At 37.6% G+C, this 14936-nt stretch overlaps 1 protein-coding gene across 8 annotated transcripts in view; it reads left to right on the top strand.

The window, feature by feature from the left end:
- LOC126215247 (neurexin-4) overlaps positions 1 to 14936 on the top strand; it is a 198731-nt gene that overhangs the window by 18878 nt on the left and 164917 nt on the right. For 6 of the 8 annotated variants that reach the window (XM_049941921.1, XM_049941918.1, XM_049941919.1 and 3 more), the window contains exon 3: positions 12067 to 12266. The exons of the other annotated variants lie outside the window; for them this stretch is intronic. In XM_049941921.1, coding sequence (XP_049797878.1) covers positions 12067 to 12266 — 200 coding nt within the window. The remainder of the gene's footprint in view (positions 1 to 12066; positions 12267 to 14936) is intronic. 8 annotated transcript variants of the gene reach the window in all.

Genomic DNA, 14936 nt, shown 5'->3' with positions numbered 1-14936 from the left:
TCATACAGATCACTGATAAGTGTAGCTTGGGGTTCAGTGGGTAGGTAAGTGACATTGCAAATCTAAAGGCCTGCAGTTCAATCAGTGACCGATCCTGGGATATTTGTGCATCACCTCTGACGGTGTTTCATTAATGTGAAAAATGTGAACTTCCACTGAGAGTTGGTGTGAAATTTAAACTCGGTTCTCCCAACAACTGATATGGTTTGTCGGTTTGGAGGTTGGATGAAGCGAAGAGCATACCACTCATAGTAAAACACCACATTGTCGAAACCAACCATTGGGTTGAGGATGTAGTGACTTCACTTAATTTAATAAATTCTTTCATTTTAGACATGAAGATGTGGCGACTGGCTATCTCTTGACTTCCCTGAAAGCTAGTAAGTTGCATTTAAGAGGAATAACGTTCAAATCTCTGTATAGTTTTCCTTATTAATATGTCCTGTGGTTTCCATAAATTGATTTAAACAAATGCTAGCAAGGGTTGTTCAAGAAGGCTATAGAAAATTTATGCCTCTTTTTGTAAAATTGGCCTGATAAGGATATGAGAGAGAGAGAGAGAGAGAGAGAGAGAGAGAGAGAGAGAGAGAGAGAGAGAGAGTGAGTGTATAGGTATCTTTTTAAGGGAAAGCATTAGACAAAGGCACATTCTCTTTACAAGGAATGTCTTGGAAAGTGAACAGATCATAATGAGGCTTTTGCTCCTTGCAGGCAAATGAATGCGAGAATAAACAAACGTGAAAGATTCCCGCTTGCTGGTGGGTGAAAGAGTGGCAAGGGAGTCCTGGGAAAAGTGTCCTCAGGCTTTTGGAGTTTTATTTATTGTTGTGTCATAAAGATAAGTCTCGTTCCTCAGGAAATGAGAACGGGGAGAAGCAACTGCATCTGATGTAGTATGGAACCTTGAAAAGTTGTTATGCTTTTGCAGGAACTGATAATATGTGATAGTTGAAATTTAAGCATGTTGAAGCTGTGAGTTTGTCCATGACATACTTTGGTGGAAATCTTTTGACTCACTGGTGTGACTTGATTGTATGGTGTTGATTCTGCACCTAAAGTGTATCTCTACGACAGTGACTTTGTGACTTTGGCTCTAAATGTCTGAGGATTCACTTTCTAGAACTCCTGGTTTTTTTTTCCTTCTTTTTTTCCCCCCTGAAGTGCTACTCTTTCACTCGCTGCTGAACAGATGCCATTGATTATTGTTAATATATTAGGGGACTGATGACCTCAGATGTTAAGTCCCATAGTGCTTAGAGCCATTTGAACCATTTTTGAACTCACTATATCATTGTTATTTTAGAATTATTTTTTACTGCATATTCATATGTTGCCACATAAGCTCCAACAACATTTAAGGGATTATGTGTAAGTGTAATAATTTTAAATAATGTACAGTTTTTGTGAGGTGTTGATAATAACGGAAACGAAATAAATAGCAGAATGTTTGTATGGTTGGGTGACAGGGAAAGGTGTGCTTACTCAATACTTCATTAGTAGTATACAGTGCATGGCTAACATAGTGTATATTGAGCATTTTTGAGTGAAGAAGTGGTGCTTTGTAGAAAAGTAGTTTTTTTTTATTTGAGTTGCTTACATTCTTTCTTTGGTGGGATGAATTTGCATTGTGCTGCATGGTGGTTGGGCTTTTAAAAGTTGTTAAGTATTGTCATTGTAGAATTTGTCCAATAGTGATTGATATTGACCACTAAGGGAAAGCATTGCAACAAGTGCACAGTCAACTGAGAAGTAAATTGTTACACCATGGTTCAGTGTGAAGTGCGGGGTTATTAAAATTATAAAGCAGTGCACCAGCTACGATTATTTACTACTGTTAAGTGTTGTGGTATAGTTTTATTGGGTATTGATGCGGTTTTATATTAATAAATGGACAGGGAAAAGTAACAGATCAAGTAAAAATGTTTAGCAAATCTCTGGTGTTAATTGTTGTAAATCAACACCACTTCCATCATTTTATATACATTATAGTTTTTTCTGTGATGTGGAAATCTGTGAATTCTTTTTGGTAAATATCGATCTAGTGTCCATTAAAGTTTGCCAATCGATTTGGCTCGGAATGTTCGATTACTATACACATTTCCAGCGTGAAGCACATTTATGCCAACAAGTAATTTATTGTTTTGGAGAGGACAGATTTTTAGTGTTTACTGAAAAAATGTAATTTTTTTCATTGAAAATTTTTCTTTTATTAAGGACGTACTAAATGTAATCAGTAGGACACTTTTACAATATAGGTTTTCTGAGAATGAAAATTGAATGGTATTGTTAAGAATCACTAAAAAAAGGCTGCATAGGAAAATACACATGCTGTTGTGTAAAATGTCATCATGGTGCAAATACATACTCAGAGGGAAAGGAAAATTTGATGCAGTTTGTGGAACAATTCTTTCTTTTGTGGTTAAAGAAGTAAATGCGTAGAAGATGGAATTATTACGAAAAAGCTTCTCACATCAGCAAATCACAGGAATCCGTGATGTACTTGAAAACAGTAAAAATGATGTTTTACACACTTGGGAGCAACAGATTTATTTTTAAAGAAATTGTTAGAATATGTTTTTAATGACTGGCCTAAAAAGTTTAATAGATTACAACACTGACTGTCCACAGTGTACTTTATAGAAAAGTACAGGTTGTGGAAACAGAAAATCACCTAATGCAATCAATAATTCTTGCCCTTTGTATCTTGAGTCTTATTTGTGCAGTTTCTGACTTTCCAGAATGACAGAGGTAACTTGCAATCACTAGAAAGACACATGGAAGTGCCAGAGGGTCATAATTGTTAATTAGAGAAAAAAGTTAAGTGGTTTAACTGTGAAGAGACTTTGCATGCTAAGAGAATGGCTGTAGTATGTCAAACTTCATGCGATAATCACAATGAAATAATAGCAGAAGCTAGAGGTTAAACACAAATACAGGCAGTTCTGTTCACTGTCTCTTACTTTTTATTAGAGTAAGGGAGATTTTAAAGTAATATATGCTGAGTTGAGATGTATTATTATCTGTGGCTGTAGAAGGAGGTAACAGTGAGGAAAGGAAGTGTGAAAAATCTCATTGCCATGGATTTTCAAGAGGTTATAATGAAGATGATTACAACATTTATACCAGTTCATTGGGCACTGTTGTTGTAATGGTTTCCTTTTGGTTTGGGTGTAATGTCAACTGCATGGGTTCCCTCATTGTTATTTATTTTAAGGCTGTCATGCACATTTTTGTGTTGCTTAAATTATGAGAAATGTCAACCTGTGATATGATTTTCTAAACAATGTGTTTGTCATAACTTTACAATTGTATTCAAAAAAAATTGTAAATTCACTTATTTTATTGTATCTGGAAGTGTTGTTAATACTTGAGACACACAAGTAAATAAATGAAAAAAAAACATTAAATGTCATCCTAATTTATTATTTGTGGATAAGGGGCGAAAGAATAGTAAAAGTACTTTTAGTTTTACTTACATTCCTATCATGCACAAAATATATAAAAGACAACTTGGTATGATAATGCTAATTTCATATATTGTAAACAAATTTGATTTATAATTAGTCAGACATGACAGCTATTATTAATGGTGGCATGTCAATGACTGAAATATGTAGAAGACATTATAGAGGACATGGTGTCTAATTGACAGATGGGGAGAAAGCAGCATTGAGGTATAGCAGTCAAAAAGTTAATGCTTTTTGCATATATATTTACAAAAGTGGCCATGCAGTGAGTACGTATCGTCAAATTTCCAGCGATGATTGGCCAAATCTGTTGTCGCTCCCAAATTTCACTCAACTATCACCCCCAAATTTATGTTAAGCGAACAATGAAGGCAATGGCCCATGTTAAAAGTGAGTAGAAACTAAGGCCTAGTGAGGAAAAAACAATTTAAATCACATAGGCCTAACCAATATCAAACATTGTGACTGTTTCCCTCATGTCCTATCCTTTTCTTCTCCGTATTTCTGACTACACTTGAGCTCCGATGGTCTGTTTATTTCTAATTCCTAACTCATTTCATATTCATAATTATCACCTCTGCTGTAGTAGTTTTACCTCCTTATTTCACTAATTCAGGGTAAACATAAAGTCATGATCCTTTCTCCTAAGTAATTGATGCATTTACATAATACAAACTTATATGAAGATGGTATCTGTTCTTTCGGACATGTCCAAAAGAACAGATATCGCTGGTGATTTTGCAGCTCTCAAAGAATGAAATTACAATGTAATCAAGATCTTTAGCTGCTTACAGGCGTTGATAAATATCAACGGGGACAGTTGAAAATGTGTGCCCCGACTGGGACTCAAACCTGGGATCTCCTGCTTACATGGCAGACGTTCTATCCATCTGAGCCACCGAGGTCACAGAGGATAGTGCGACTGCAGTGACTTACCTCTGGCACACTCCCCGTGAGACCCACATTTTCAACTTACTGTGCACACACTACATTTGTAGTGCCCCTGCTCACATACTCACTACTCGCGGCAGTCTGTCTACCGATTCCCGTAAGAGTTCGGGCAATGTGAGTGCATCCCCATGGAAGAAGATCATTGGTCGGTTAGCCTTATCTATATGATGATGGTATCTGTTCTGTGACTGTGTTGTTAACTGATAAAATTTTCTTTTTTGATATATTTTGGTCATACATTGTTTAGGTATCTTATAACTGATTTTCAAACATAACTTCAAATATACTTTAGTCATTCTGGAATTTCATCAAGACTAAAGGCAGGCAGTACAAATTGCTGCCTCAGTTTTTTGTGAAGGGAAGTCTTGCCTCATTTATTGTGAAGGAAAATTCTAATAACTTTGTTCCACTGCTTACATTCTGTAAACAATTTTGTGCAATTCGTTTGAATAATTTTTGCTGCAGCCTTAATAATTTGTATTGAAAACCATTCTTGGTGCCTTCCGTTCTTCAGGCTGTGAATGGTTTTACCCACTTCATCTGCCATCATCTCCAGAATTTTGTTGTTTTCAATGTTTACTGTCTGTATTTTTGATTCAGTTTATGAAATATATGAACCTTGAAAGGCATCTTGGAGTGTTGTCCAATTTGATCTGTTGTTACTTACTGTGCCATTTGCCATATTAACTGCAAATTGTGTCTAATCAACATAGGTTTCAGTTTTGTTTTCTTTTTAATTATGTTGTTTCAAATTCTTTGATCTTATCAAATTTTTTACATTCTCTCAAGGACATATCCCTATAGTTCTGTGTATTATATCATGTGACTATTATCATGTTCTTGAAATTGTTGCCTTCTCTTTAGCATCTTACTTACCTTGTTCTATTTAAGATTTTCCTTTCATGTGATTTCTTTGTGTCTACATGTCTACATATTTTGCTGTTTAAGCAAATTGTTCATTTTGTCTATGCCTGTATAATTATATATCTAAAAACAAAGATGATGTAACTTACCAAACGAAAGTGCTTCCATGTTGATAGACACACACACAAAATTCAAGCTTTCGCAACCAACAGTTGCTCCATCAGGAAAGAGGGAAGGAGAGGGAAAGACGAAAGGATGTGGGTTTTAAGGGAGAGGGTAAGGAGTCATTCCAATCCCGGGAGCGGAAAGACTTACCTTAGGGGGAAAAAAGGACAGGTATTCTCTCTCTCTCTCTCTCTCTTTCTCACACACACACACACACACACACACACACACACACACACACACACATTCCCACATAGAAAGCTTCACAGTGTAGGCAGGTCAGTTGGTAAATCATGTGGGTGCTTTCACATGTGGCTCTGACCAGCAACAAACTGTCCATTCGCATGAATGGACACAGGCAGACAGTGTTTGTTGGTAATGAGGATCACCCTGTGGCTAAACATGCCTTGGTGCACGGCCAGCACATCTTGGCACAGTGTTAAACCGTCCGGGTTATCTGGATACTTCCCACTAACACTAACCTGTCAGTACTCCGAACATGGGAACTTGCCCTTCAGTATATCCTCTCTTCCCGTTATCTACCAGGCCTCAACCTCCGTTAATTTCAAGTTGCCGCTGCTCATACTTCACCTGTCATTCAACAACATCTTTGCTCTGTACTTCCGCTTCGACTGACATCTCTACCCTAACTCTTTGCCTAACAAATGTCTGCTTGTGTCTGCGTATGTGCGGATGGATATGTGTGTGTGTGCGAGTGTATACCTATACCTGTCCTTTTTTCCCCCAAGGTAAGTCTTTCCGCTCCCGGGATTGGAATGACTCCTTACCCTCTCCCTTAAAACCCACATCCTTTCGTCTTTCCCTCTCCTTCCCTCTTTCCTGATGAAGCAACCGTTGGTTGTGAAAGCTTGAATTTTGTGTGTATGTTTGTGTTTGTTTGTGTGTCTATCAACATGCCAGTGCTTTCGTTTGGTAAGTTACATCATCTTTGTGTTTAGATATATTTTTCCCACGTGGAATGTTTCCCTCTATTATATTCATATCTGTATAATTACATGTAAATATAGCAAAGGAAAATTCATCTGAGAAAACTAATAAATTATGAGACAGAATTTTGCACAGAGCACAACTTAATCATAGCTAACACTTGGTTTAAGAATCATGATAGAAGGTTGTATACATGGAAGAACCCTGGAGATACTAAAAGGTATCAGATAGATTATATAATGGTAAGACAGAGATTTAGGAACCAGGTTTCAAATTGTAAGACATTTCCAGGGGCAGACGTGGACTCTGACCACAATCTATTGTTTATGACCTGTAGATTAAAACTGAAGAAACTGCAAAAAGGTGGGAATTTAAGGAGATGGGACCTGGATAAACTGAAAGAACCAGAGGTTGTAGAGAGTTTGAGGGAGAGCATAAGGGAACAATTGACAGGAATGGGGGAAAGAAATACAGTAGAAGAAGAATGGGTAGCTTTGAGGGATGAAGTAGTGAAGGCAGCAGAGGATCAAGTAGGTAAAAAGACGAGGGCTAGTAGAAATCCTTGGGTAACAAAAGAAATATTGAATTTAATTGATGAAAGAAGAAAATATAAAAATGCAGTAAATGAAGCAGGCAAAAAGGAATACAAACGTCTCATAAATGAGATCGACAGGAAGTGCAAAATGGCTAAGCAGGGACGGCTAGAGGACAAATGTAAGGATGTAGAGGCTTATCTCACTAGGGGTAAGATAGATACTGCCTACAGGAAAATTAAAGAGACCTTTGGAGATAAGAGAACCACTTGTATGAACATCAAGAGCTCAGATGGAAACCCAGTTCTAAGCAAAGAAGGGAAAGCAGAAAGGTGGAAGGAGTATACAGAGGGTCTATACAAGGGCGATGTACTTGAGGACAATATTATGGAAATGGAAGAGGATGTAGATGAAGATGAAATGGGAGATACGATACTGCGTGAAGAGTTTGACAGAGCACTGAAAGACCTGAGTCGAAACAAGGCCCCCGGAGTAGACAGCATTCCATTGGAACTACTGACGGCCTTGGGAGAGCCAGTCCTGACAAAACTCTACCATCTGGTGAGCAAGATGTATGAAACAGGCGAAATACCCTCAGACTTCAAGAAGAATATAATAATTCCAATCCCAAAGAAAGCAGGTGTTGACAGATGTGAGAATTACCGAACAATCAGTTTAATAAGCCACAGCTGCAAAATACTAACACGAATTCTTTACAGACAAATGGAAAAATTAGTAGAAGCCGACCTCGGGGAAGATCAGTTTGGATTCCGTAGAAATACTGGAACACGTGAGGCAATACTGACCTTACGACTTATCTTAGAAGAAAGATTAAGGAAAGGCAAACCTACGTTTCTAGCATTTGTAGACTTAGAGAAAGCTTTTGACAATGTTGACTGGAATACTCTCTTTCAAATTCTAAAGGTGGCAGGGGTAAAATACAGGGAATGAAAGGCTATTTACAATTTGTACAGAAACCAGATGGCAGTTATAAGAGTCGAGGGACATGAAAGGGAAGCAGTGGTTGGGAAGGGAGTAAGACAGGGTTGTAGCCTCTCCCCGATGTTATTCAATCTGTATATTGAGCAAGCAGTAAAGGAAACAAAAGAAAAATTCGGAGTAGGTATTAAAATCCATGGAGAAGAAATAAAAACTTTGAGGTTCGCCGATGACATTGTAATTCTGTCAGAGACAGCAAAGGACTTGGAAGAGGAGTTGAACGGAATGGATGGTGTCTTGAAGGGAGGATATAAGATGAACATCAACAAAAGCAAAACGAGGATAATGGAATGTAGTCTAATGAAGTCGGGTGATGCTGAGGGAATTAGATTAGGAAATGAGACACTTAAAGTAGTAAAGGAGTTTTGCTATTTGGGGAGCAAAATAACTGATAATGGTCGAAGTAGAGAGGATATAAAATGTAGACTGGCAATGGCAAGGAAAGCGTTTCTGAAGAAGAGAAATTTGTTAACATCGAGTATAGATTTAAGTGTCAGGAAGTCATTTCTGAAAGTATTTGTATGGGGTGTAGCCATGTATGGAAGTGAAACATGGACGGTAAATAGTTTGGACAAGAAGAGAATAGAAGCTTTCGAAATGTGGTGCTACAGAAGAATGCTGAAGATTAGATGGGTAGATCACATAACTAATGAGGAGGTACTGAATAGGATTGGGGAGAAGAGGAGTTTGTGGCACAGCTTGACCAGAAGAAGGGATCGGTTGGTAGGACATGTTCTGAGGCATCAAGGGATCACCAATTTAGTATTGAAACAGCGTGGAGGGTAAAAATAGTAGAGGGAGACCAAGAGATGAATACACTAAGCAGATTCAGAAGGATGTAGGTTGCAGTAGGTACTGGGAGATGAAGAAGGTTGCACAGGATAGAGTAGCATGGAGAGCTGCATCAAACCAGTCTCAGGACTGAAGACCACAACAACAACAACAACAAGTATGAGATTTCAGAACTCTTCCAGGAGAAACTCTTGGTATTTCAGACCACATGAATTCATGACCAACTGTCTACAAAGTAAGTTCACCATCTCCAAACCTAATACAGTGAAAATGCTTCACATTTCAAAATTTGCGTATCTTGGGGAGGAGGGGAATCCATTCTTCATTTGTTTCTTCCCTTTTAATGTAATTACAGTCATCACCATCAGTGCCACCATGATCACTGCAATTATGACTTCAAACCCAATATTCACCTTATCGCTGAATTTACTGTTATTGTATTGCGTGAGTATATCCTTAATGATTGGTGTTTGAATTGTATTATTGACACTGAATAACATATCTAACATATTTGTTTCAATCTCTTCAAAATTATGAAGCCTGTGCTTGTGTTGAGATTATGTGCCCATGGGATCTCATTTTGTGGAATGTGTAGCTGAAATATTTCAGTTCTGCCACATCCATAACTGTTGGTAAAACACATTAATGCTTATGATGTTGCAGTGGATGTTTAATGTATGTATAAGTCATCACAGTACTGCAGCTATCATGAAAAAACAAGTTAGGTCACTTTGAGCCATTGAAGTGTTCACACGAACATCATAGGGTAGGTAAGATGATGCCCTAGAGCCAATGACATCTGAAAAATATTAACCATTTGTAGTCATTGTTTTTATTTCATATATCATCTGCTGGAGCCAACACAGTTAATTGATTTTTTGTGGAGAAATATCAGAGAGTTCCTAAACAAGGTGGATTTCTGCTGGCTTCCCCCCCCCCCCCCCCCCCTTCTTCTTCATCATCATTTCTTCCTACTCTCCACACTGCTATAAAATATGTTTGCACTTTCATATGTACCTAAAGTAACAATGCACAATTCATCCAGAGTGTGAACAGTGGTGCTCCAAAATTCAGTTTCAGAGCCCAGAAAAATTAAAAAGAATAATAAAAGGAATAGTGTTTGGGAACAGGAAGTACTTCATAAAAGAAATAGTACCTACACTTTGAGTGAAACTGTTTTGATGTTATTTAATGGTTAAGCGAGTTACAGACATATAAGCTTGAATGCAGTATTGTCAAGGATTTAAGAAATTGGCATTTGTTATTTAAATTTTTGTAATGTTGTAGTTTGAAGTTCTGCGGTGCTATTTATTCCTCTAACCAGATGTGTAATGGTGTAGTTTTTATTGTTTAGTTAGATGCACTACATTGGTATGAAAGAACTAGTGTATAATAAAGCATTAAAAACAAGTCAACAAATGTTATTTCAGACAAGAAATAATTGTCTTCTCCAGAATAGAAATAGAAAGATAAAAAACTTATCAAATCGTGGTAGAATAGTGGATATGTACAAAACTTGATAGATCTTATAGATTTTGGAGACTGGTGTTGATTTGTGTGGCAAACAATGGGAAATGTATCAGCAATAATCTAGGTTTCAGGGATTAGGTCATGACCCACCCCATGCTCAGAGTGAAATAACTAAGACACAAATTTCCACCTGTAGCTATATCATTCCTGTCGTATGCCATGTTTGCAAGGCAAACAGGGAGAACCACTTAATGCATACCTATGTGCTGTTACAGCGATTCTGGTTGTGTGTATTGATGAGAAATTGAGTGGGAAGAAACACATTTGAGGATCTGCTGAAACAGTGAGGTTCAGCTATTTATGCTAGTAGGGTTATTGCAAATTTTGGTGATAAACGTATCAGTAAATTAGCCTACTACGCCTGTTTTCATTCACTTCTTTTATTTGGCATCATATTTTATGATAATTCGTCATTAAGAGTGTGTAATCAGAATAATAGCTGGAGCACACCCAAGATCACTTTGCAGACATTTATTTAAGGAAATCAGGATATTCACAGTACCTTTGCAATACATATATTCACTTATGAAATTTGTTATTGATAACCCATCCCATTTCAAAAATAATAGTGAAGTGCATAGCTACAAAACTGGAAGAATGGATGATCTTCACTATTCTGGGTTAAATCTGACTTTGGCACAGAAAGGGGTGAATTATGCTGCCACAGAAATCTTTGGTCATTTGACAAATAGCATTAAAATTCTGACAGATAGCTGACCATCATTTAAAAACCAATTAAAAGAATTTCTGAATCTCAGTAGATGAATTTTTCGATATGAACTAGTAACTGCCTAAAACTAAAATAAAATTATTAATTATATTGTTTGAAGAAAATTTATGTTAAACTGACACATTCTACATCATTACAAAATGTTGTATTCATGATCTACGGAACAAGTATTAATGAAATGTAAGTTGGGGGGTAGTGTATGTGTTTCTTGACTAATGATGCAATTGCAGCAACAAATGTGATTTCAGATATGGAAAAATTATGACAGGCGAAGAGTGTGTATGAGAAGGGGAGAGATGAGGAATAGAGATGTAAATGAGAGACAGATCTCCGTGCCACCCTTTCACACTCATCATCATTTGTCTTCTACTCCTCTTTAAAAAGAATCTTTGCCAAATTTATTTGGCTACATTTCTCAAGTTTATATTTTATTTCCTGCTGTCATTTCTGGTTTTGTTAATTCTAATCACTGTCGACTTATGTCTGTTTTTTTAGTCCGTATTTCTCTTGTCATCACTCCTGATGTTACTTTCCCTAATCTCCTGTTTGGCTGCCTACCTTCTTTCCCATTTTTAATTTCTACATTTATCAAATATCCTGTTTTACTCACAATTTTATCAGTTACCTTTTCTACTAACCTCTCTCACTGGGTTCATTGTTTTGATGACCTTTTTCCTAATTCCTCATAAACTGTTGTTGGGTTTTCTCTCCTTTCTGCCAGAGAAAACCGATTTGCCTAAGCAAATGAATCTGTCAGCTGGTATATATGTTAATCAGATCTGCTGCTTTCTGCTAAGTAGACAACATTGAATGGGTTGGATGGGAGTAGTTTCATTTTAGACTATTGATTTCTTTACAGAATACCTTTCAGTAATTCATTATACAACTATAAGCCATTAAAGAGGATTATAAAAGTAAGGATAGGAGTTGCTTTAGAAAAGGTAAGGTGTCAGAAGGGAACACCGAAGCTGGTAGCCCACGATATTTGAATGGACCTGTCGAGTTTTCCTACTTGCTTGTAGCTGTGTGCGAACCATTTCTCCGTCCCTCATGCGTATGCCGTCCGGCTACGACTTCCCTCACGCAGGTCCCGGTAGCTGGAGCCCGGCGACAAACACGTACACTGAGTCGCTGAGTATCGACCTGCGCAGCAGGTGGCAGGTGCAGGCCATCGAAACCCAGGGCCGGGCAGGCACGCGCAACGACTTCGTCGAGGAGTTCCTCGTCCAGTATTCGGACGATGGCGAAACGTGGAGGACTTACACTGACGAGACGGGAGAGCCGCAGGTGAACATGTGTTGTGTGACGTCCCAGACTGTCGTTACACTGCCACTAGTGTGAAGGTCGCGCGTCGTTGGCGACGACCGCTTACACGAGCGCTAGTGGTAATGTAGTGGACAGAGTACATTGTATTTTACTTATGAACTTTTAGTGCAAATCCAGTAATCGTACTTTCCAAATACACTTTAGATAAATAACAATGGATGGCAGTTTGTTATGTAATGAGTGACACTTTGATTTTGGTTTATGTTTTCAAATCTACACACACACACACACACACACACACACACACACACACACACACGGGTCTGATGTGGGTGTGGGAGAGCCATGGAGTGGGCAAAGGAAGGATCAGTGAGGGCAGCCATTAGGAAAAGTTGTGTAGGTGTACCCAGGGAAACTTGGGGCCTCCAAGACAAATGCAGGGTGTCCCAGGAAGAATGCTCAGTATTCCGGCATATGACAGGAATGATCATTTGAAGCAAAATTGTCTTGCAGACATGGGCTCTAAAATGCATACTTGAAGAGCTATGAGCAATTCATTTTCAATATTGTGAAACACATCTCTTCTGCTAATAAAGTTCTCATAGATCTTGAGGTATCCATTTTAGAGCCCATGTTTACTAGACTATTTTGCTTCGAATGATCATTCCTGTCATAGTTCTGCGCATATTGACAATTCCTCCTGTACACCCTGTATATTTGTTTGACATGTCATATTTCTCTCTTATCTTTCATGGCTATGTGATATTTATTTATTGATGTATAAACAATCATTGCGTATTTGTTGTCAGACATGAGGTAAAAACTGAGTTTAAATTTGGTTATTTGTTATGGAATATAGCATGGATTGGGTTGCATTCAGAAACTGGTTGTACAGTTTGACATGGCATATAATGTTGGGAATATGTAGATGAGGAACGTTCTCATGTAATGTATAGTAACCCTGGACACACACACACACACACACACACACACACACACACACACACACACACACACACACACATTGATGACAGTCTGGTGATAAGAAAATCCCAGCGCCACAACTCCATTTCACTTATGAAAATTATTTGGCATTTAAAAAAAAATTCATTCCTTCTTGTGAAGCTGTCAGTGCTGTTGAAGTTTCTTGTTCTCAGCATCTCATGTATGTATGAATCCTGCATATCTTTTTGACCAAGTTTTGTTTTTGTACTTCCTTGTATATTAAGAGTTATTTGCTCATTAGTGTCTCATTTCTGACAGAAGATACTGTTTATTTGTTTAATTTTAAGTGACAAATTCCATCAACTGCCTAAACAGTTTAGCTTGTATTCAGACTGGTGTACGTTCTGAGGCATAGGTCCCATGCCATGCCTTCAGTTTTCTGTTGGAACCAACCTGAGTTTTACAGATGGTTGATAGAATTTGTTTACTTAAAGTTGTATTTTAATTTTGTACAAACAAGAAGAGTCACTTTTGGATAGAGTGAAAAGCCAGTTTCTTTTATTTCATTTCCATCGAGAGTATTGCAATGAATTCTTCAGCTTTAGTCCCACCTTTTCATACTGAAGACAGTGCTACATGATAGGTCACAGAAATTCTAGTGCTCATTGTTGTCAAAAAGAGGGAACAAAAGAATACAAAATTTCATTGATTTGAAAATCTGGAGGCTTCTAGCCACATTTAATAAAGACATGTTAACATGTTAATTATAAGTCAATGCAAAGTGTGCTGCTGTTTGGTCACTGATGTACATATCTGCAACTTTGCATGCAATGTGCTGTGTGGTGGTTGCAGTTTCTTGGCCCAGATTCCTCAACAGGACATTAACACAGCTTTCACTGCACTTTGACTAACATCATTTTTTGCACCGAGTTTCTGTTATAACACATGCGATTTTCAAGGATTTTTAATATGTACTGTGTTTTTTCTAATGCTTAATTAATAACACCACTGCACCTGTGCTGTGTGACTAACATGAATGTGATTAACATGCTTTGAGGTAACATACAAGGATACCTGCAAAACTACTCCATGTTGAAAGAGCTTTTTTTACAGATACCATTTTATTAAGTTTTTCTTCTAGTTCAACAGAGCTGTCAAAAGTGCTTTCATGGTAAGTACACCATTTAGAAATGTGTTGCCATCTTTGTCAATGAATGAACAGAATTTGTCAGTAATTGAAGGTTTTGTTATGGTGGAAACATGTACATGATTTTATGCAACCTTTCTGCCTGAGTAACAGCTTTAGTGATAGCAGTGGAAGCGACCTAATAACTCCTAGCTCATTTATTGCGAAAAAAGTCATCACAGTGGAACCCCAGTTCAGTCGACCGACATTTTGTGTGAAGTTGTAGTCCATTGTTAAGAGATCATTTATGGTACAGATACTGTGCATAAACATTGATACTAGTTTTTAAGGAATTGTGGTTCCACTGAGGCTGTATGTTGTTTGGCTTTACTCACTACTATTTGCCAGTTTCAAGAAAAGTAATTGTAACATATACCTAGTAACATATCAATGGTCATACATTAAGATATGAACAAGCTGAAACATTCTGGTTATAATGTCACAGGTATCCAGGATGCTCTTCTCCTTTTGTGAGGATAGTGAAAGAAGGTGTTAATTTGTTAGGCATCAGGACGCAAGGGAATTCCTGAAAATGAAGTCAATACTGCAGTGTTGGAGGC

Source organism: Schistocerca nitens, chromosome 12, assembly GCF_023898315.1.
Source record: "Schistocerca nitens isolate TAMUIC-IGC-003100 chromosome 12, iqSchNite1.1, whole genome shotgun sequence".
NCBI classification, from domain to species: domain Eukaryota; kingdom Metazoa; phylum Arthropoda; class Insecta; order Orthoptera; family Acrididae; genus Schistocerca; species Schistocerca nitens.
Note: the sequence above shows the minus strand (reverse complement) of the source record. Positions and strands in the feature narration are given on the sequence as shown.